Source organism: Ochlerotatus camptorhynchus, unplaced genomic scaffold, assembly GCF_037179485.1.
Source record: "Ochlerotatus camptorhynchus isolate MF236.1 unplaced genomic scaffold, CSIRO-AGI_Acam_v1.1 ptg000082l, whole genome shotgun sequence".
Lineage (NCBI taxonomy): Eukaryota > Metazoa > Arthropoda > Insecta > Diptera > Culicidae > Ochlerotatus > Ochlerotatus camptorhynchus.
In genome coordinates this window covers 2,562,868-2,587,179 of record NW_027040572.1, presented here as the reverse complement: position 1 = coordinate 2,587,179, position 24,312 = coordinate 2,562,868, and the positions used below count along the sequence as shown (strand labels likewise).

The following is a 24,312-nucleotide window of genomic DNA, read 5'->3' as shown; positions in this document are numbered from 1 at the left end:
TGGGAGGGAAGATTTTATAATCAGGGACAAACAATGTACTTAGGATAAACGTGTGAAAAAGAGCTGGAGAGAATTAATATTTCCCTAAACTTAGCGTGAAATAGTGATTAATGAATACTCCCTAGACCTATTGGCAGTAGTGTGTAGGTTGTTCTATGAGCTGAAAGCGGCACACCTATCTAGTCCCATATCAACAACAACTTTTCCCACTCACAGTCACAGCCCAGAAGAGTGGTTTCCCAGGACAAGCAAGCAGCCACATTTCACGCGTCTTGGTTATTTACCGATGTTGCTTGCGACAGACTCTATGTCCCAAAGGCGCCAGACCAGCATCCGTAAAATGAATATGGGAAATTGTTGTTGTTGTTGTTGTTATTCACGCAGGAGAAAACGATCCGGGAGCTTATTTCATTAGGAATTATGATGATTAAGTATACACAATTCAAGCTTAAATTGCTGTGTCTTTCCCTGCTGGGCGATGAATTATATCCTAAGGATGTTGATTTAAACAAACATTGATTCTGCTTAGCCGGGTAAATGCTCGCAGTTTTCCGTGAATTACGCCGCTGCCGCGGGTTGACTTTGAGTTTATCTGCTGAATCCTTATAATAGATTTCATCGGAACCTGGCTTGAGATTCGATATCCATCGCTGCTGTCTATGATGTCGATAGGTAAAATGATATTAAACAGAAAACCACCCAATCATCTAAGGCAAGTCCGATTTGCCTGACTAGATTCCTTTCGCCAAACGACATCAGGAATTTCAACGAAATAAAAAGACATCTGGTCTGACAGATTTCCAAGGGAAGATAACTCCTCGCCCAGTAGTGGCGGACACCACGGTGAAGACCTTTTTCCCCAAGACTAAATCTTGTTTAACCTTTCATTCAACTTAATTTCCCCTTTCCTGTAACTTATCTTTAGTTGAACTAGACTACATACACTTATTTTTACTCCGACAGTCAGGAATAAAGAAAAGGCAATCCTAATCTTGGTCAGCTTAGCCAACCGTTCGCTGATGCCGCTGGAACCGGTAAACTCCGGTGAAAACTTTTTCACCGACGACCACACAAAGCAAAGTTGATAAAAAAATAAACTTTGCGGAAAAGAAGCCGATCCAGATCTAGCAGCTCTGCGAGTGGGTTTTCTCATGGGGTTTTTTTTATGTTCGTTGGACCGTGAGAAAAGACCGGAAAAGTCTCATGAATAGATGTCGGATTTTTCATCAATTCAATTAGGTAATTTATCCGAGGTTTTCTGTTGATTTATTGGGCATGTGAACCAGGGAAGCGCTTTCTATGATTGGAATGAATGAAACGCATGAATTCGGTTCACCTTAGAACCTAGAACTCCTTCTATGTAAATTCAATGTATAGGTAAATCGTGTACGCCACAGAAAAATAGATTGAACTAATGACAGATTTTCATGGTTGGTTAACGAGAAAGAGAGAAACCGACCTTAAGGTCGGGAAAGGGCTTAAGGTCGGGAAAACATGAGATCACATAGAATCGGATAATGTTGTTCGAACTTGCGTTTCACAAGCAATATAGAACGATCGTCTGAGTTTATTTTTAGGATTTTGGACTGTTTAATGTTCTTTAATTTTTCAGGATTTGAGACAACTTGCCAAATGTGGTTTGTGAAGAATTGTAGAAGAATTTTATAGATAATTCTAATGGAATGTGATGGTAATTCGACTAGGAGTTCTAAATAATTTTGAGAAGTATTTTTTTCCAAAGAGAAAATTTTATAAAAAATTTCCCGAGCGCATTTTGAAAAAAAAATCATGGAATTCGGAGAAACAGTTCCATGCTGTAGGAAGAAGTTTCAAGGAATGAAAGAAAATACTATAGATTTCGGGTAAGTTTTATGAACAGACTGCGGGATAATTAAGGAACTTCTGTAATATTATAGGGAAGTAAAGAAAACTTCCGAGAAGTTCAGAGAACTTGAGGAAAATTGTGAAAACCTTAAAGAAGTTTTAAGAACCTCATTGAAGCTATGGCTAGAAATCTTCAGGGAAGCTCAGAGATCTTAGTTAACTTCAGGAAATTCCAGACTTTCGGGGAAATTTATAGATGTGGTTAGTTTAAATTAATTCAAGACAGCACCCCGAGCTTCAGAACAATTTAAGAAGTTCCGGAAATATCAGGGAGCTCCAGAGAACTTCTGAAAAGTTAAGAAATCTTCAGACATATTTTAGAACAGATGCCCAGAGATTTGCATGGCTGTTCCATTTATTTCAGAGAAGTACCAAAAATTTCAGGAGAATTGCTAGAACTTCAGACTTGCTTTGCGAGAACATCAGGGCAGTTAAATTTCCTTCAAAGAAATCGCAGGAAGTTCCGAAAAACTCCGGAAATTTCCAAAAACTTCAGCAAATTTCCGAGATTTTCAGGGAAGTCCAGGGAAATTCAGAGACGTTTAAAGATTTGTGAGTCTTAGAGTCTTAGAAGATTAGAGATCTTCAGAGCAGTTTCGTTAAGTGATTGCAGGGTTTGTCAAGAGGCATTGAGGAATTAGGAAATATCCCGAGAATTTCAATAATTTAAAAAAAAAATCCAAGAAAATTGCAAATTCCGTTCCGTTCCGTTTAGAGAAGTTCCTTGAATATCAAGAAAGTTGTTGGAACGTAATAGATGTTCATTGAAAATTTAGGCAACTTCATAAAAGGCCGATAACTGTAGACAAGTCCAGAGAAGCTCAGGAAGGTTTAGAGTTTTTGAAACTTCAGATAATTTGCGGGAGGTTCACACACTTAGAAATACCTAATCTTACACGTGGATTACAAGGATGAGACGTAAACAATCATGTCATGTAAAATTAAGTGCTCCGAGACTGAAAAGTTCGAAAGTACGTTTGATTGAGCTGAATTTCGCATCTATTATGACTCAATTTTATGTCAAAATTAACGCTCGTATATGTCAGTCTCAGAGCATCTAAATTTACATCAAATTTTCTAAGTGTGCAGGGTAGATAAAAGAATTTCAAGATATTTCAATTAACTTCTGGAAATATGCGGGAATTTTTTTTAAAATTTGTGAGAAATTCAAGGCAGTCTAGAGAACTTCATTGATGGTCAGATATCTTTAGGATAGGACATATAACTTTAGAGAAGTCTCGAAAACTCCAGAAACTCCAGACTATTGAGGAAGTTGAAAGATGTTGAAGAACTAGTCATTTTGATTCGGATTTTCAGTCTTCATGAAAAAGTTCTGTTTACAGTTTAACCGTCCAGGGGAAAACACTACCGCCATTTGTTGAGTACACTGCACAGTGGGCCAGAAATTAAATCTAGCAGGAAAACAAATAATAACGCTTTGGTATTACATCCAATTGAAATGACATCTTCAGTGAAGTTTCTTTGATTAATTAGGACTACAATTGGGTGGATACAAGGGGTTGGTCACTCCGCACAGTGTGCCAAAAATAAGCTTGGGCACACCTGGGCACAGTCATTGGCACTGCTTGGCACCCATGGTTACAATTTTTCTGATCTTCAAAATTACTGGCAACACTGAACTTTTTCTGCGCCTGCGCCATGTGCATGTGTCAAATTTTTTTATTGATGTTGCCACAATATAATCATTTTTTTTTTTTCAAAACACAACCGTGAATCTCCACCAAGTCTCGTCGTTGCTTTTGCTTTCCTTCTAAGGACATGGACTTAGATCATCTTGTTTGGATTTGAGACAGTTGCCCGTCACCGAAATGGGCGTTACACCACCGGACGCTGCTGCCATGGCGGAGGCTGTCTCGGCCGCTGCCGACATTGTGTTTCCAGGTGCCGGTGCCAAGCCCATGCCCATGTTTTCGATGTTCTCGTTGCTCCACGCACCGTTCATCGTCTTGGACGAGGAGAAGCACATCTTCATTATGACCGGGCATGTTGTGCCTTTGTGATCGATCATGCTGTGGTTGCACTTTATGTTGCGTACACCGCCAGGGCTAATCTCGGGAACTCGACCAATCCGGAGGAGGAACGTTCGGATTTCAGCGGGAACATTCCCACTTACGACGGGTGGCAATCCTTGGTGGGGTATTGAAAAAATAAAGAATCTTGCTCGGGAAAGAAAGCGATTGTTCTTGGAGGCGCTGTAGTCCTTGAAGCCGATCGAATTGTCCGGCAGGGTGTAGGGGTTGGTGGATTCTGACAAGTAGTTCTGCTTGGAAAATGCAATCTGCATTTTGCTACCATCATTTTCGATTGGAATATTGTTCAAGTGCTGGATGCTCTTTGGTCTTCAGGAACTTTATCCTGACAACATTTGGCCGCAAAGATGGCTCAGCGATACTAACTTTGTTTATTTCACAAGATAGAGGTTTGATGTCTTAGGCAAAGTTGTAGATCGTAGAATTTTAGAAAAGTTGCCGAAGACATGAAAGCTGCACATCTGCAGCAGCTTGCCCCGAAGGGCTGTGGATTTAAAATGCAGACAGATGAAGGATCAGATGCGTTTCGATATTCCTTCTGCCGAGGTCTTTGTCAAACAGCGGTCGCATGGACTCGATCGCCTTCTTCAGCAGATCCTCTGGTTGGGCCAATTTTCCCGGTATCAGTTTGTCCAGCTGGGTGCCTCGGGATCTCTTTTTTTTTTTTTTTTTCCTTTATTTAACGTCGGTCTGTATTCCGCAATCTAGTGCCAATCACCGACAGACATCGATTGCCATCCATTTATGGCAATCGAATGTGCAGGAAGGCAGCTTCACACCTGCGAAGGATGTCGCACCCATTCACCAGAGATTTTTATGACTCAGAAAAATCCCACCGACCTCGGCTGAGATTGAACCCAGACCCATTTGGGTGAGAAAGCAGTTACGCTTACCACTACACAACCGGCGCCGGCTGTCTTGGATCTCGTCTTGGTTCAGATTCCACTGCTTGTTGTGTTGTTGCTTCGCCTTCAAAACAAAACATTTGAACTGTCAGATTAACCGGGTTGCCAAGAATGCCATTATTCACCAGTAAACATAGTCAGTCTGATGACTGGCACTCTCGGCACTGTGTAGTGTGCAGAGACGTAGTTAAGGTTAGCAGAGCCCCTTGCAAACCATAAAAAATACGCCCCTCTTCAAAATGATTTTTTTTTGCATAGTTTGTATTTCACATTTAAAATATTTGATCTATAGGTACATCAATGAATTTACATAATTACACATACAAGTTTATTATATGTTGAGTCTAATAAATACATACAGCAACACAATTCGTTTTTATCGGTTAAGTAACGCTTATCCATATTATTCGGGGAGTTTAGTAAGAACATCTTATGACGGATAATGATACCCCTCTCTAAACTCAAACTGATTAATATCGAGCCCTGGTTTCGATCCTTGGTTGGCGCAATAAAACTGTAATCAGCGTATTTTCCTTGGAGACTGAAAAGCCTATACATAAAAATTCAAATAAATGCCTTACGTGCATCAACTGCAAAAAACTGATTCAAAATATCATTCAAATCAAGTTCTGAAGCAGTGTTCACTCGGCTGTCGACAGAAGTAGGCCACTCTCGATGTGTGTCACGCGATCGTCTGTTTACTCGGTAGCAATCATTGTGTGGTTCTTCTCATTGTTCGTCATCAGCAGTTCTTTCGGTCGATGCGTCGTTGACTTTGGAAAGCAATCGTTTTGTGATGAGTGTGTGAGTGATGACCACGTTTTGCGTCCATTACTGCAATGGAAGTGCCCTGCCCCCCGTTGGCGATACTGTCATACAATGAAGCCACTGGAAGCGGCTCCCGTTCTGTTGGAAGAGGCTTATTGCATAGCGGAAGATAAAGTGTTTATTGTGTTGTGCCTGTTGACTACAATTTTAAGATGTATTATATAGTAAACAAGAATCCTCGGCTCTGTAAAGTTAATTCAGGGCTGTTACAAGATTTTCTAAATTTGATCCGTGAAATCCGCGATTTCTCAAAAGAAATCCGCGACTTCAAGTGCTAATCCGCGACAAAAAACTGTTTTCATTGCCGAAAAATAGCATTACTAGCTTATTGCTTATAGCATATTAGATTTTTGCCTGCTCTCAACTTAGTGTTCTTTGAAGTACTTTCACATTTCAGTTGAGAGCTTTCTATGCCTATACCATCCTATACCCAAGAAAGTAGAGATATTTTCCAACCCGAAAAATTAACAGAGGACGGGAATCGAACTAAGTCGCCTCCAGCATGGACTTGCTTTGTAGCTTCGCCTTTTGTAACTATTTATTTTTTTTTAATAGCATTGTATCATCTTCAGTTATTTAGGGAAATTTAAATTCTGAGTAATTAGTGAAAAAAATAAAACACCCTTAAATTTTGAGATTCTATTGAATAATATCGGCCTAGATTTGATGAAACATTATTTTTTTTTAAATTAATGCATTTTCATTTGAAATGCAAATTTTCTTGAAAATTAACCTTTGCGCCTCTGACGTATTTTTCTGTCCTAAACGTTGTAGTTAATTTGGCTTTAGTTTTCTCAATTTTTTTCCCGATTTAAACCAAACACCCTGCACATAATCGAGAAATTACTAGAGATTCATAAGTCACACTTGTTGGTCACGTCGCGGTTGTGTATTTACACGGATATTCCTTGGGTTCTGTCCAATGGTGAGACATTTTCATATATTTTTTTTTTATTTCTAATACGAACCTAGCACTTTTCGGTGTCAAATCATACCGAATCGTATATATGTGACTTTGTGGATCATGTACGACTTATTACTATGTACCTATACCGGAAATTATAGGTTTTACAAATCGTCCAGAACATCAGTTGATTTGTTCTACTAGATCAACCAAGACTGCAATAATGTCTGTAGTACCGAAAAATGTACAATCAGATTCAAAGTGTCTATGTGGATCATGCATGATCTATTTCCGAGTAATCCAGATGTTGTAGGTTCTTCAAATCGTCCTGGAGTTCAGATAATTTGATCTACTAGATCAACCGAGATTGGGACAATGTCTTTAGTATCGACATATTTCCAGACAGATGCACAGTGTCTATGCGGATCATGCATGAACTATTGTCATGTATACCAGATGTTTTAGGTTCTCCAAATCGTTCTGGAGTTCAGATGATTTATTCTACTAGATCAACCATGACTGGGATAAAGTCTGTAGTATCGAATAATGTCCAAACAGATTCATAGTGTCTATATGGATAATGTTTAATTATTTCCACGTATACCAGATGATCTAGGTTCTCCAAATCGTCCTGCAGTTCAGATGATTTGTTTTACTAGATCAACAAAGACTAGGATAATATCTGTAGTATCTAAATATCGAAATGGAAATCCTAGAACATTTGGCATACACGAAAGTAGGTTGGCATGATCCACATAGACATAGACATTGAATTAGTCTTGGGTGATCTAGTAAAAAAATAATCTGATTTAAGAACCTATAACATCTTGTATACGTAGCAATAGGTCGGCTACAATCCACATAGACATTTTGAAATTGAACATATTTCGATACTACAGACATTATTGGAGTCTTGGTTGATATAGTAGAACAAATCAACTGAACTCCAGGACGATTTGGAAAACCTAGATTATCCGGTATTCAGGGCAATCACTCGCATTTATACGATTCGTTTATGATTTGACAACGAAAATTGCTATGTTCATATTGGAAAAAAGGAAAATGTCTCACATGGACAGACCTCAGGGAATTATAATCCGGGACGGAAAGGTTACAATGAATTCCACAATTTTTGTGACAACACATCAGTTCCTTCGCGATTTTCGCGACATCATTTAATGTTTCCGCGATTTTCGCGACTGAAAGTTTAAATCCGCGACAAATCCGCGAAATCCACGAAATTCGCGAAATCCGCGCCTGTTGTAACAGCCCTGTTAATTCCATTGAGCCTTATCAAATAAATTAATAATAAACAAAAGCTCTGAACAGTGGCGCCGGTGGTGTAGTGGTAAGCGTGATTACCTCTCACCCCAGCAGGCCTGGGTTTCAATCCCAGTCGGCGCCGCCGGGTAATGGTAATGGTTCGTGATTGCAATGATTCGTTTACTTTGTTAATATTATTGAGGTTTCTCTCCAATAGATCGAGCAGACAAAGAAATTTAAAATCAATTTGTTTCAATGAAACTTGATTCCCGTACACCTTGGCACTATTATAAGTTGTCAGATCTGTTAAATTGGTAAGAAGGAAGAAATTTATCTTTTTTGAGTAGGAACTACTTGTCGTTTATACGGCCATCTTGTATCGAAATGTCCTTTTAACGTTACTCTCAATTATGAATTAAGAAAACTCCACCGCGTAGTTGAACTATTTGAATATTTGAACATCTCTTGTACAGTTTCAAAGAAAGTAATCTCTGTATACAGACTGCGTAATCTCTGATAAGATTTTAACTATGGACAGTACAAGTACAGCAATGTAAATTTCTGAAATTCAATCGTACATTTGGGCGCCCCTGTAGCTCAGCGCCCCTGGCGAGAGTCTCTTTCGCCACCCCCTCACTACGCCCCTGTGTGACCACCCCTCACTCTAAAAAAATCTTCTCATTCGATTAACGTGAAATATCACGTAACTGATCTGTATTTAGAAAATCTCAAATGTTACGTGACGTTAGTAACTTTGACCTGCATTGCAGGTCATGTCCACTAAAAATGTTGGTGAAATCGACCGCATATTGATGTAAACAGATTTAGTGTACTTGTGTTTGTGTATTTGAGACTTCGGTATTTCCGCAAAACGGGATTTACGTGATTTTCAGGTACGCAAAAAAATCAATATGGCGTCACCGAGCGTGGTGGAATAGCACCTCAAAGATTCAAAATTTCCCAGCAGCTTGCTACAAATATTGGACGGTAATTTAATTATTTTACATTAATTTATTTATGATTATATGTCGCCTTTTTCTACTTTCATAATTTCAGACGGTGGCATCAGCATTTTGAGTCTGCAAACCTCGCTGCAAACAGTTGTTAAAATGTTGTATCTGAAAAATCTACGTTAATATGCGGTCGATTTCACCAACATTTTTAGTGTACATGACGTGCAATGCAGGTCAAAGTTACTAACGTCACGTAACATTTGAGATTTTCTAAATACAGATCAGTTACGAGATATTTCACGATAATCGAACGTGAAGATTTTTTAGAGTGTATAAGTTAAGTTAAGTTTTCTTTAGCCTCCCTACTTTGAGTGTATAATTGTGTGGCAAGTACAACCATACGCTATGCCCAGGGAAGTCGAAAAATTTGTCAACCCCTAAGATTCCTAACCCGGACCGGGAATCGTACCCAGCCACCTCCAGCATGGTCTTGCTTTGTAGCTGCGCCTTTACCGACTGAGCTAAGGGAGGTCCCCACTGCTGACTTTCATACCGATGAACGGAAGTTCATCGCGCTCATTCGTGACGTCAGCGTGCAGCATCCTATAAATAATAGATTAGTAATAGTCCATTTTAAGAAATGACAGTTATTGATGATATTGATGTTGCTTCTCAAAACCATTGTGTAACGCAATCACGTTCATGCTCATTGATTACTTTTTTTTTTGATAATAATTCAATACTTTGAATGGAAATGAGTACATTCTGAAGTAACCGTGCATGGCATGAATAAGAGCTATCTGACCACATGTGGACGTCTATTCGACGGACTGATTTGAAGTTATTATAAAAAATCTTTATTCTATTCACTAACTAAAAAATATGCATAAGACTATAGGTTAAAAATGCTACACAGAGTGTTTTAAGTATCGCACCAACAGTTACAGCAACCTTTGCATGATCATGTTCCGATTAAGTGTGTTTACAAGCACTGTTTCTAATAATACCACACACTGAATCATCCCTATCTAATTACACCACTACCGGAATGTCTACCATGTACTACGCATAGTGATATGAATCAACAATTCAACAACCAACAAGCATTGGTCATTATGCGCTTAGCACCGATTTCTCTTTTCATGTTGTTTTTTTTTTAACAATCATACATGGTTTTTTTTTATTTAAAAACTCAACCAATACTTCCCTTCCTTGTTCCGACATGCCCTGATTGTACTAATATATATTCGTTTTCATTTTCGTCCAGCGCGCGGCCGATGCGTTTCCAGATTGGCCTACCGAGTACGATCGAGAACAAGGAAAACACCCGACCGTACGTGATCCGCGAGGGGGACAACGACGACCATAACGATGGACCGATCTGCTACCGGGAGGACGACGCCGATCGGGCGGCCAAGATTGCCCGCAAGGAGAGCCTCTCGATCAAGCTGGCGCTGCGGCCCGACCGGCAGGAGCTCATCAATCGCAACATTCTGCAGATTCAGTCGGACAACGAAAAGCAAGAATCGAAGGAGGCCATCGGCGCACGGTTGATCCGGCGACTGTCGATGCGGCCTACCGCGGAGGAACTGGTCGAGAGGAACATCCTGAAGAGTGAGTACCATCTCGTGCATTCGTCGATGGACATTGCTCTGATGATCTACTTTTTTTATCCTCAATAAACGCAGCACAATCCCCCGCGGAAGAGAAGAAACAAAAGGAGGAAAAGAAACGCTACCTGTTGCGAAAGCTGAGCTTCCGGCCCACCGTAGACGAGCTGAAGGAGAAGAAAATCATTCGCTTCAACGACTACATCGAGGTGACGCAGGCACACGACTACGACCGACGGGCGGATAAACCGTGGACGCGACTCACCCCCAAGGATAAGGCCGCCATCCGTAAGGAACTGAACGAATTCAAAAGCTCCGAGATGGCCGTGCACGAAGGCAGTCGACATCTTACCAGGTTTGTTTGATTGCCCGCTTACGTTTGTACTGATCAATCATTCTAATGTTCCTCCCGAATCCGCAGGTTTCATAGGCCATGACAGCTGCAATGCAGGATCAAGCAGAGACATTTTGCCGTTCATTACTTTACCTTTCTCATTAAGAATTACTACAACAAACATTTGATTGTGTACATATAAAACAATTGACATTCATCAGGAAAATTAGTAACAGCAGCAACTCATATATAGAAGCAAACACATCATCCATTATCTCACACAATTGGTAAATGCTGATGGAGGCAAAAGTGGAAAACCGAACGAGTTTTCATCATTTCCTGCATTCCCCGGTCTCCCAGGACGAGCGCAGCAGGCATGTGGAGGTAAGGTACTTCCAACGGAGGGAAGCTGCTGAAAGTGTCTATTTTTAGAACCCCGACCCCCTCCCCTCCACCAAACAAAACAATTCCATTTTCTTGGACCTTATCCACCCTAAAACTCATAAAGGACCCTAGACGTTTTGAAGGAAAATTAAATAAAAAACACGAAACAAACAAAACACTCACACATCGCAGCATAATACAACAACTACAGCAACACAACAACAGCAAATTATACCAGTTCGATTGTAGTTTACCAAGAAAACAAAACAAAAAAACGAAACGTTAAATCAGTAACAACAAGTAAATGCGCAGCAAAGGCAACAGCAAAAAATGTTTCAACCAAGAAATTAAAGGAAACCTAAAAAATATTAATGCAAAAAAAAAGAATAATAATACTGTGATAATGTTGACGTTATTAGAATGTTACCGAGACGTAAACAAAAAAAACATAAGGAAGCAAAATTTGAGACAGACAGACAGGGAGAAAGAGAGAGAGAGAGAGAGATAGGAAATACGCGGTGAAAATTGGCGCGGTAGGAGATTTTGCGACGGGATGCGGATCGAGCGGGAACCCACGGAGGTGTGGATTTTTTTTAGTGCACTTGGAAGTGCTGTGCAAGGTTTGGATTATGTTGCGTTGGTTTTGGGGAATGTATTGGAAATGGGATACTGAGAGAATGATAGGCGTTAACACTTGCGAAACGGAACATCGGTGGTTAGTAATCAATGAGTCCGCAAATTTGGCTGTTTGCAATGTAAGGCAAATGTACGGCTAAAATTAAGCTCGGAAGGCCTACACTGCCCTGTGCGCCATAACAGTCCCATTAGCATTTTTGGCGATTATGAGTTATACATTGGAATCGATTGTCAAGTACCATCACTTTACAATGTACACGAAAAAAATCCTACTTTGTTCAGAAAATGTCGCGAAAAATAACAAAACTATGTTGTCCCATCCATAAGAGCCCATAGAGAAAAAAATCTTCAACAGCGTTTTTCTCAGCTTGCTGTTTTAACGAATGGGACAACTATGCTGAAAAGGGCAGTACATTAGGAACGAGATGAACTAGCCAATGAGCTAAAAATCTCGCTAATGAAGCTTTAAAAAACTCTGCATTAAGCGTAGGTCAGCCTTATGTAGCAAAGGAAAATTGACGGGATTCTAGGAAGATGTACCACCCGTTTCACTATGAAAACTAACTTGAATTCGGTATATGTTGACGTTAAAGAACACGTAGAAGGCTAAGAATGTACCAGGTAATGTCGTAGACGTCTCGAGCAGCCAACAGGATGTAGACCGGCTTTGAATGTTGGTGAAAGGAGGCTTGTGCGCTTGGTAGCGAATTGCTATGCGCATCCGAAGTTCCGAAATTCCGAAGTTCCGAAGTTCCGAAGTTCCGAAGTTCCGAAGTTGGTTGACATTAGAGAGGGTCTAGTATTCACTGCCAATGCAATCAAGATAGGCGCTGCTCGATTTGCTCTGGCTTGGCTCTCTTATACTAAACCCTCTCTAGTTAACATGAGTGCGCATCACTCAGCGATACCATAGGAATCCAATGTTAACTGTTTCGAACATGTAGCTTCACGTTTTTGTTGAAGGAACGGAGGTCCTCGTTCGTTGGTACTTGCGTACCTACAGTCGGAGGCCCTTACTACGGTTGTAAGTGCTTCTGCGCGTTAACAAGAAGCTATCCAGTGAATCTTAGAACTCCTCGAATGTCTTTGAGGATCCGCTAGAAGGCATCCACGAATCGTTTCGTGAATATGGCGCTTTTGAGCTAGTTTTCACGGATTTACCCAACCGAGCAAACAATCGAGATGCTGATGGTGGCAGAAGTTGGGCTACTACATTCTATCAGACCATCACAGTTGACGTGTACGCGTTGCCATGTGATGAGACGATCTAGCTATGGACGACACTGTTGACATGTCATTACGGAGTTTATAATTTTGACATCCATGTTGGGCTATAACAGGTAGGTTCTTGACGATGACCTTCATTCACTCCATGTCCGCGTGAGTATGATAGAACTGTTTGAGATACAACTCACGATACAGTGATGGAAAGAGTCGTTCCGTAAAAACGATGCACCCATTCATCATGGTGAGTGATTTCCATCTAGCTTCAGATCAATGAAATTCTAGACCGTCCAGCCGTTTTGGACGTAGCGGTGGACTAGAAACCCTTTGACTGTATTACATACCACTGACTTGAGATCCACTTACAGATTGTGGCTCGCAATACCGTAGTCTTCGTTCGGTAGGTCTGCGTTGCACATATTCGATATCAAAATTGTACAGCAGCATGTTAAGAGCGAAGCATTGAGGGTGGTAGACCGTAATTCCCTTCTTCGAATCAAACACACGAAGCAGAGGACTGTGATCGGTGTGTAACCGCTTGACGTGTATTTCGCGATCATCATGCGGTTGTAGTATTGCTCAGCCTGAAGTGAGTACCATGGATATGTGTTGGACAACCTGAGTGGTCACCTACACAGCAAAAACAATGTAATATTGATCAACGTAAGTCAAGCTAATGTATGAAATAATGATATAATAGCAAAAAGCAGATACAATATTACATCAATAGATGTAATTTTGTTCGTAAAATCGATGTACATCGTACAATGTGATATTACACAACCGATGGATTGACCTGGTTGCAGCAGTTTCGATGTAATATTCTACAACTTTTTTTTTGCTGTGTAGAGTCATACGGAAGAACCGTCAGCGGAATAAATTCTTTCCCGCTTCGGGTCATTGTGTGTATGGGGAAGTTGAGGGCCCTCTAGAAGGTCGTACATCGGCTAGGTAGGATGAGGACGTTGTATCCGCGGCATAATGAACGTAAAATTATACGAGGTATACGATCCCGTGGATTCAATGTATATTCGTTATGAATCAGCTAACACAGTAGTAACGAGTTCGCTGCTTCTTGGATGATAAATTCAAGCAGTGTTGGAAAAGTTCGCGATATTTCATGAAGTTCACCAAGGGAAAAGTTCGTGACTCATAGTGAGTTTTCGCGAACCTTTCCATCACTGAATTCAAGTTGTTGGAGTTGAGCCTCTCAATAACGTAGTATTTATCTTAACGAGCTGGTTGACCAACTACGACAGAAGGTCTGAGTTACTGAACGTATTCGATGTCGAAATTGTAGAGCAGTAAGTTGAATGCAAAGCGTTGAAGGACGGGCTTACTGTAGCCTTGTTGGATACGTGATAAACAACTTTAATGATGCGGTCGGAGTACCTATGGTCGCGCCGAGTTATCTTTCAGCAGAAACGGTTAGGCTTCAAAAGAGGATTTGCTTGAACTGCTCCTGGTAGTCCGGACTCCAGTGGTGAATCTTAGTCTCTGCCTTGAGCGGGCAGCGTAGCATTGCGCATGTTGGAGACAAACTTGCCATAGTAGTTTAGAACCCTCAAGAAAAATCGCACAACGGATACATCGGATGAGGACGTAATCCACGACAGTCGACGATGTGCCTCAAGTAGCGGGTATGCTGCTTTCGAAATGTGCACGACTCGGATGATAAATTCAGTTGAGGCTGGTGATAAAGGGACGTAGTGGTTGATCAACTTTGAGAGCAGTCCTGCCTTGCGGAACTTGATGGTGGGCACGTATTCGATGTCGAAATTGTAGAGGAACAAGTTGACAGTGAAATGATGAGGGCCGTTTTCTATGTAGACCGGAAGCCCCTTCTTGGAATCGAAGATAACGAAGTAAAGGGTTATGACCGCGGTCTATATTCGGAACCTTATTATAAAGCAGATAAAAGTATTCGTGAGTGCCCTGGATACGAGTTCCATCAGCGAACCTATGACTAATGTGATGTTTACTAGAAATACTCAGAGGGATAGATGGGCGGAGAAAACAAAATACAATGCGGCAGTAGGGATTTGTACCTAAATCATCTTGCAACCCTTGCTAGAAGCTTTTTTTATTATGGTCACTTTAACACTTTTAAGTCATTCGTGACTTGTCCGGGGGTGAGATTTTGAACTCGTGACTTTGGCGTGAGAGTTATGGATGCTAACCATTACGCCGGGGTCGCGCCTCTTGCTAGACTTTTATTTTTGATTCGATTTACGTGTACAATAATAATTGATTGCATCGCAATATTTTGCACATTTCTTGGTGCCATTAATTACCCAACTAAGATCAATTAATCAACAGAGTTAGAATATTGATTTTGATTAAAAAAAACTAGTTGAATTTGAGAAGCACACGAAACAAAAAGGTGATTGAATTTCTGTTCGATTGCAATACTCTCAAATTTAATCTAGTAAGAATAAGGAATTTTAATGAGAATGTTCGATTGGCTCAAATTTTGACAGGCTCAAAAAATTCTCTCCGCCCATCTGTCCCTCTGAGTATTTCTAGTGTTTACATATGCGCTAATTTGCAAGCGCTAGTGTACTAGAACTGTACTAAAAAGAATCCAGCATAATTTAAACAGGGCGTCAGCATCTGCCACCATGAGATATTATAAACGACTGAAATTCGTGATAGTTTGTTGAGCTAATGCATTAGCATAAGTGTAAACAGCCCAATATGGCCAGTTTACATATGCGCTGGTTCACTAGCTCAACCAAATAGTGAAAATTTCAGTTGCTCCTAAAATCTCATGCTGGTACATGCTGACGCCCTGTTTACATTATGCTGGCTGCTGTTTTAGTACATTTTTAGTACACTAGCCCTAGTGAACCAGCGTATATGTAAACAACTCCCTATTTGTCGTCCCGTTTCGGGTCGTTCCGGAATGATTTGAGACTTCATTCGAGCAGTTAAAATGACGTTTACTACCACTCGAACTTTGAAATAAAACATTATTTTGAGATTTTTTTCTTCTAAGAGAAAACGAGAAAAGTAGCCATCATTTGTGCGTTTCATAAAAAAAAGAGAAATTAGTCGGTCCAGTTTTATGGAATCGCTGGTAGAAAGTCACGCCAAAACTGCTCGACAAAGTGGTCAATTGCTTTTAAAAACAAACACTTCAATCGGCGATTTCTCGCGAATAAAAGTTCAATCTCGAAAACGAATAACAACATCCGAAAACTAATAATGATTCCTCTATCATTTGGAATAGGTTGTTTTTCGAGGTAGAAACGTGTTTGTTTTTAAAGGCAAGTACGCCCAAATCTCAAATCCGGCGTTGTTTGTGAGTAATAGATCCGAAGCGAGGATTTTCTTGAACTGCTGCAATGACGGCACCGTCGAGAGATCGTCTCTTCTAGCAAATATTGACAGTTTCTTATGGGAATTTTCAGTGGAGTGAAAGGATAGTACCTAGGCCGCCATGTTTAACGCACAGTCTGACGATTGCTTATGGATTTTACCACAGGATTAAAAAGCTACAGAGTCCGTCAACGCCAATTGCTGTCTGGCCTCGTGTCTAGCACTTCGGACTCAAGCGGTCAAATTCCGTTTCTGCCTTGAGGATATAATCGAGCGGGTAGCGTACCATACGTATGTTGATGGCCCCAAGAAGGATCCCATACCGGATACATTGGTTGAAGGTGACAGCTTGGAAATTGACTCGATTTGACCGGATCCAGACGTAACCTAAGGTGAGAAATTTGCTGCTTCCAAAACGTACACTTTTCGAATCGGAAGGTAAGATCAAAATAACCTGGGATCGCTGCAAAACTTCCAGTAGATTGTGGTCGTACTCCGCGTCGGCTTCACTGCCTTCGTTGACATCAACAAGATTGCGAAAAGTACCCATCAGTCCAACTATTCACTAACTAAGTGAAAGCGTCCGACAAATCATACGGTAGATCTTGCAGTTAGCTTGTCTGTCGAAGATGCCGACTGGAAGTGCAAGTGAATACTGCTGCGGTTGAAGAGCTGCGTTCAAAGCCGTCGAGGTTAGGTTAGGCACTATAAGTGAGACTTTCAGCAGTGGGTTGGTTCTTTTGATAAGAAATAAAAGAGAGCATAGGCAGTTAGATGCATCACAGTTTCTAAAATAATTCTACAAGACTGAATCATGGTCTACAGAACCCTCATAAATCCAAAATTGTTACTTGAGTATAGTCCATTGTGTCAGACTGGCGTTGATCATTGGGTTGTCCGTGTGTGAGCAGTAATTGACTAGACGTCGTTCGACCGTATTCAGTGTTGGTTAATATGCTGGGGCTCAAGCAATGGTCAGGATTTGTATGGAGGAACTAGATCCTTTCGAAAAGGTCAGTGCCGCCATTCTGGATGGATCCTCGATAAGCATGTCCCGGATGCTACCTGTTATACCATAGAACTCGAGGCCAGTACCAGATGATATGTTGTACTGAATGAAGAACTTGAAAGATTTCACAAGTCTTGTCTTGAGAGAGTTTCATCGTGCGGGATTGGAATCGGGAGGGTTCTCCCATCTCCAGGCAGCTCCCTTGTAATTGAGCTATCAGAATAACGGATGGTATGTGAGATGTATTTGATTCTTTGAAGCTCCCCCACCGATGTTACCCGTTCGGGGGAGTTGTGCCACATACGTTCAGGTCAAAAGGTAGCACTCCGCTTTCAACGCACATAACAACACACCAGCTGTAGACGGGAGGAGGCTGTAGCAGATCCGGAGGATTTGGTGATATGGAAGCGTCAGCATAGTGATGAGTTGGTCACGGGCGAGACTGGTAAGTTCGATGCCATACAGGAGCCGCGACCGGTTGCAATCGGGATGTCGTCTGGCAGTGGAACGGAAAACATTTAACCGAGTTTTACAGCCACACTTAACGTCCCGAAATGGGCGACGAAGGACAGATATCTAGTTGGATCCCAATGAGCTGGGCCGTCTTTTGATAGGGCACAACTGTCTCGTCAATGTATATGGAAGTGCTGAGAGGACTATGCTGGTGCGAGTAGATGTGGACCAGAGACCTTTTTCAGCTGAGAGTCGAATCCAGCAGACGACGCACACAACGATACAATCCTGGCAGCCAGTTTAATCCGGAGCGCCTTAACGGTGTTACAAATGACTACGAGTAAGGGCATTAGACCGAACCACGATTGCCAATCCTTGCGGGACACCTGTCTCCTTGCAGAATTATCGGTTGAGTACTCTGCACATCCTGATGGAACCATTGACTTTAGCAATAGATCACATCTTTCAAACAGTAGATTTGATATTCGTTAATAACTGGCTGAGCTACGATTTTTCAAATATTGCAAGATCGCCTTTACATTACATTTTACCGGAGGCATCGTGTTCGGAGTGTTAAATGACGTTTTCCACCACTCGAACTTTGTGGTGAACCAATATTTTATAATTTTTCTTCTTATTTATACTAAGCTAGACAAAAATACTTCAATATTTTCTTAAAATCACTGCTGGACAATGCGATTAATTACGACCACTCCGAATATTTGACCGAAAAAATGATGATCGGCATACCTAAAGAGACTGAATTGGGTAAAGAGGCGACATCTTATCCATTTGACAGATTTTCTGCTCGGTTGTAATAACTTTTCCTATGACTTTGACAGATAATCGATTGTTCCAATTTTGACATGTCGTCTCTTCATTGGCATATTGCCAATTCAGAGAAAAATTAGAATTTGGCGTCAGATTATCAGCATGCTGTGGCTGTCAGTTGCGTTGAATTACTTTCCCTGAAACGGCAATACCTAGCCGGTCAGGCTCGCTGTCAACGGCCTTCCCTTTGAATTAGTTCCACGCAGGGTTGCCAGGTATTTTTTGAGCGATACAAAATCACGATTTATCAGGATAGGCATTTTGGATAGCAAATGTGTTAAGGAACAGTCTTCCACTCGATACAATATATGTTTTAAATCGCAAATTTTGAAAGTGGGAGTGGGAGGTTATATCAGGATGTTTCTTTAGAAAATCAGGATAAATTAGGGATTTATCAGGATGGGCCTAAAATCGGGATAAATCCTGATATATCAGAATGTAGTAGGCCCTGCCTGAATGATAGCAAAAGATTGTAATAAGTATTCCAACCACCAACCAAGTTAGACGTAATAAACAGTAGCTGCCAACAACAACTAGTTTTACTTGTTGGCCTTGGTTACGGATATAACAATTTGGCGACGAGGAAAAGTTTGGAAGTATCTCGAAGCCTCAAGCAAGAAGCTGTCCGATATGGAACTCAATCTCATCACGAGGAAGTAGCTTCAAATTGAAAACCTGGAAAATCAGGAAAATCCGATGACTGACAGTGAGAAGATTGCTGAGTCCTTGGTAAGCGGGATCCAGGATTTCCAGTACGATCCAGACGGAGAAGTTTTCTTCGCTGGCTGGTATGCGAAGGTACGAGGACGTTTTTACAAAGGACGGCCAATCCCTGAATGATGCCGCCCGTGTGAGATTGCTTCTTCGAATATACGGATATAACACAGAATACCTGACACCGCTGGATCCACGCCAAATGACGACCTTCTCCGATTTGCATGAAACTTTGCATAATTGTTTGTTCTGGACAATGATTCACATTTTTGCTAAAATTTGGCTATTACAGTCAACTTTCGCTCGTTGGGCTAAACCCATAGCCCACTTATAGCGAATTTGTTTATTATTCAGTTCCAACCTGGATCGGGTATCAAGATTGGGTCTGCTTGTTTTCTGAAAAACGTCAGTTTGCTCGTTTGTTTTTAAAACCTAGCTCAGGTTGAGGTTCGCGCTGACAAAAAGTTCGGTTTCACCCGATAATAAACGAATTCACTGTTAGTGAAAGGCTTTCGTTAGTTGGGCTGAGTTGTCAAGCTGAAAATTGGTTGAGGGATACAGCGATTGTTTACTATCATTAGAATCACTTAGCAATTCCAAATTGTTCATCCATGAGCCCCTCGAAATGGAATCAGCACTGTCAGAAACGGTGTTTGACTTCGATTTAAGTTGGCAATAGCCCAACTAGCGGGATCCCAACTAAAACGTAGCCCACTCAAAGATAGCCCAACGAGCGAAATTCGACTGTATATACAATTATTTTCGATATTTTTCCTAGAACTGATGCGAATTCGGTTTGTAACTCACTTCTTCTTCTTGTTCGCATTTCAAGCTTATTGCTTAGCGCATAATAGCTTATTGCGTGCTCTCAACTTAGTGTTCTAAATGCACTTCCACAGTTATTAATTGAGAGCTTTCGATGCCAATACCAATGCATGAATTTGTATATTGTGTGGCAAGCACAATGATACTCTATGCCCAGGGAAGTCGAGAAAATTTCCAACCCGAAAGATGATTTGTAACTCACATGACCTGCGAATTTCAAGTTAATTGACCGCCTTTATTGTTTATATCTATGACAGACATGATTGTACCTCTATATACCTCTATGATTGTACTAACGTTGTACTCCATTAAGCAAGTACCTCGATTGTGGTACTAGATTAAAGGATTACAAAGTTATTACAATCATGTCTCTCATAGTCTCTACATTGATTATGTAGCTTTCAAGCGTGAGTCATCGACAACGAAACACTTTTGGTTATGGCTAAATTCGATGTAGAAAGCCTCAGAGCTTCCGCATTACATTTAACAGCGGGAAAAGTGTGATCGAACATTCGTTATCATTTACAATAGTCAACTCAATTGCTTTCCCAGATCATAGCCTTTCACCAACGCAACATAACCTCTCGAACGAAAGCGAAATTTGAACAAAAATCAGAACGAAACAACACGATAGACAACATTCAACATACAAACTCGTGATCGCCGCGATCCGAACAATAATGGTATCTTGTATTATCACAAGAAAAAACGGTTTAGAACACATTTGAAACCCTGCGTGAAGTGCCATCGCTTTCGAATAGTCTCTCAACGTACACCAAACAAAATAACAAAATAACAAAATAGCATATATAGTATTTATGTTCTATATTGTATTGTGTAAACAAAAAGGTACGTACTTTGGAACAGTAGTCGAAAGAGGCATCATTTCAAGCAATTATTTAGACACTCTAAAGAGAAATCACAACCAATTTTGCAAATACCCAGAACCGGGATGGACGAATGGAGGAAGGAAAGTAAGCTGTATTTGTACATATCTTGTGAAAAATATTACTAAAATTGCTAGAGGAAAAAAACACTACTAAGCAGAATACCGAAACAGTAAACAGTATAAGCAAATCTTTGAGCGGAAAACAGAAATTGATGAACATATTTTTTTAAAGCTGAAACACCTAAATAACACTAAACCGATGGACAGCCAGTGAAAGCCAACACAATAAACGAAAAACTAATAAGAAATCAACTAAACCCGGAAAACCGATAAATGGCAAACGAAGAAGAAAACCAAGTAAACAACCACAAGCAATTAAACCTAAATCGCGGATCCATTTGCATGGTATAGTTGAAATCAAAATACACACACAAAAAAAATAGTAGAATATTATCAAGCAAAAAAAACTAAATAAAAAAGGAAAAAAATCAACAACTTGGAAGTTGGAACAGAAAATGGACAAACCGCAAACACACAATAGTTGTGCGTTTCAGTGGGTGTAGATTTTTTTTTTTAGTGAGAAAGCAGATGAGGAAGCGAATCGAAAGGCGACTCTTTCTTAAGGCGTTGTTGGCTCGAGAGCGTTTTGTCCCGTTCGTTGTGCTAAACAATCCGCGCTATCAAAATACAATACAAATTACTTTTAGTTTTTTGTTTTGCGTTCACTTTCTTTGTAAGTTTTACGTTTTACGTTTACCTGTAATTTTAAGAAGAGCCTCTTCTAGCAAATGGAAGCGCATGTTTTCAGTTTCCGTTTTCTATATAGCGAAAAAAACAATGGGAAAATACAATCCGTAAGCTAGAATAGCAAATCAAGTTACGAGTTTTGTTCTTTGTAACGCCAAAACGTAATTATGCTTCATTCGTCTCCTCAGAAGTAGAGTTTTTACGAAAGAATCGCATTGGAGAAATTCTAAATCGATGGCAATTTTCGTGAAAATACACTAATACATAGCAAGCGCTAGTAACTGAAAACAAAATAAGTAAAACAAATAATCACAAAAGTCGACTGTTTCGCTTTTTCGTTGTATTGTCGTATGTATTAATGAGCAAAATGTAGAAAACAAAACCAGAAAGCAGAAGGAGCAGCAGCAAGAAGGTGGTGCGTGTCGGAAAAGGTAAGCGAGTGAGGAAAACTAGAAATAACTAATAAGGTGGACATATTTTGTAAAAAGGTAAACTGAAAAAAAAAACAATTTGAACATTCAATTAGTGACGTTTTCGAAATTTACGTGATCATCTTATCATAATAGGAAGGAATAGAAAACTGTAATGCAAATGAAATAAACTCATTCGAACGAAGCAAAAAACACGCATAAGACAGATAACGAAATTTGAAGAAAAGAAAAAGGCACAGGGAACCTGGCGCACCAGTAAAGGTCACCAGATGGAGTGTGGGACTGCTAGAGAAAAAGGAAAACTTTCATACGATAATGTGCGGAGAAAGAGACAAAGACCGACAGGAAAAAAATAATTCTCAAAAAACATCCCAACAACAAAACACAATAGAACACTTTTTGGAAAACCACTTTGAAAAACAAAACTACACAATATGGCAATGCAAACATTGGAAGCAGAAGAAGGGAACGCGTTTAAAGAGAAGAAATAGCGTTTAAGCGTACATGCATATATTATATTGATGAAGAAAACAAAATTAAAAGTGAATAATTTGAGGAAAAAATGAAAAAAAAAAATAATGACAAATAAAAGAAATAATAAATTTAAACCGAGGAATGGGATGACATTTTATGCCGAACACCCTTTAGCTAATCTTTTTTTCCCCTTTATTTAAAATCGTAATCTAGTGCCAATCATCGACGGACATCGATTACCATCCATTGACGGCAATCGAATGAGCCGGGACCAACGGCTTTACTTCCCTTCCGAAGGAAGACGTGACCATAGATTTTTATGTCTCAGAAAAATCCCACCGACCTTGGCTGGGATTGAACCCAGACCCATTTGGGTGAGAAAGCAGTCACGCTTACCACTACACCACCGGCGTCGCACAGTGGGGCAGTGAAGCCATTCGCGTGGCTAAAACCTCTAGCGCCGTTGGTTTGCTTTCTACAGCGATACAATGGTCTACAAAGTTGCTCAATATTAAAAGCGCCATCTTTTGAAAGCTTCAAATTAGTTCATTTTTACGCCACATAGGTGGCGCTTGAGTCTATCTTTTGAACGGAGCATCCTAGCCGAATGGTTTTTTTCGGGCAAAGTTGTGTAATTTAAAGTGTTGAAAAATGTTGTCGAAGACATCGAAACTCTATGACTCACATTAAGGGGTTACGCCTACCTGCAAGACCGAAAAAAAAAGAAAGTTTGGATTTTTTTTGACGTTGGATAACGTCTTTCGGCAACATACGGGGGTACAAAATTGAAAACAGTCATTTTGGATGTGTTACGAAAAATTAAAAGATTTTGAACGATAATAACTCAACCGTCTCTCGATAGATTTACGAGATAATGGCATCAATCGATTGGACATATTTCTAGCAATTTGCTGAATGTTTCAAAACTATTGATTTCATTCTGTAAACTATTGAAAAATGGTTAAAAGTAAACCATTGTCTAAAGATGGTGAAAATCGATTGATTTTTTTTATATTCTTATACTTTCCCCAATAGAGACATCAGATGCGAGTATCTGACACCTCTGATATTTTCTGTTCTACTATATAACCGTCCAACAAGGTCGCCCGTTCCATCTATTGTCTATCCGATCGTCGACCCAGCAGCAGAGCAGCAGAGCAGCATTACCAGAGCAGCGGAAGCAGAGCAACGGCAGCAGAGCCTGGGGGCGAAAGGGCAACTACGCCGAGTGCGTTGGTGCCAGTGCTCCGGCATACTAGGCCGCCGTCATGGAATGCCCAGCTGCTGCAGTTCTCAGTCGGTCGTATTCACCGTCTGCTCCGCAAGACCAACTACGCCGAGCGCGTTGGAAAAATTGCCCTTTTCAGGGCCACAACCTTATCAAGAAAGAGTTTAACGATTAATTTTCTAATGCCTTTCCGACAATTGAATATCGAAAGTTGAATCTTCGCAGAGCCATATTTTATCTCGAAAAATAATTTTAAAATTCTTAACAATCGATGATGCTACGAGAATCTTGAAAACATAATAAAATTTACTTAGAAAGTACCATAAAATATATGTTATTTTCTAGTGGATTGGGCAAAGACCTTTTCACTTTGATGCTATATGAAAATAAAGCGAAATTTATTTCCAAATCATA

General features: G+C 40.3%; 1 protein-coding gene and 1 long non-coding RNA gene across 8 annotated transcripts in view; both read left to right on the top strand.

Annotated features, from left to right (window-relative positions):
* The window catches only part of LOC135698113 (phosphatase and actin regulator 4B-like), a 540,677-nt gene extending 529,240 nt beyond the window's left edge, over positions 1-11,437 (top strand). For all 7 annotated transcript variants that reach the window (XM_065217985.1, XM_065217984.1, XM_065217986.1 and 4 more), the window contains 3 exons: positions 10,056-10,402; positions 10,477-10,753; positions 10,820-11,437. In XM_065217985.1, coding sequence (XP_065074057.1) covers positions 10,056-10,402; positions 10,477-10,753; positions 10,820-10,835 — 640 coding nt within the window. In that variant the 3' untranslated portion in view covers positions 10,836-11,437. The remainder of the gene's footprint in view (positions 1-10,055; positions 10,403-10,476; positions 10,754-10,819) is intronic.
* Positions 11,438-12,168: 731 nt separating this feature from the next.
* LOC135698144 (uncharacterized) lies at positions 12,169-22,804 on the top strand. Its single transcript, XR_010517460.1, has 2 exons — positions 12,169-18,246; positions 19,180-22,804. It is a non-coding gene; the product is annotated as an uncharacterized LOC135698144 (long non-coding RNA).
* The last annotated feature ends 1,508 nt before the right edge of the window (positions 22,805-24,312 follow it).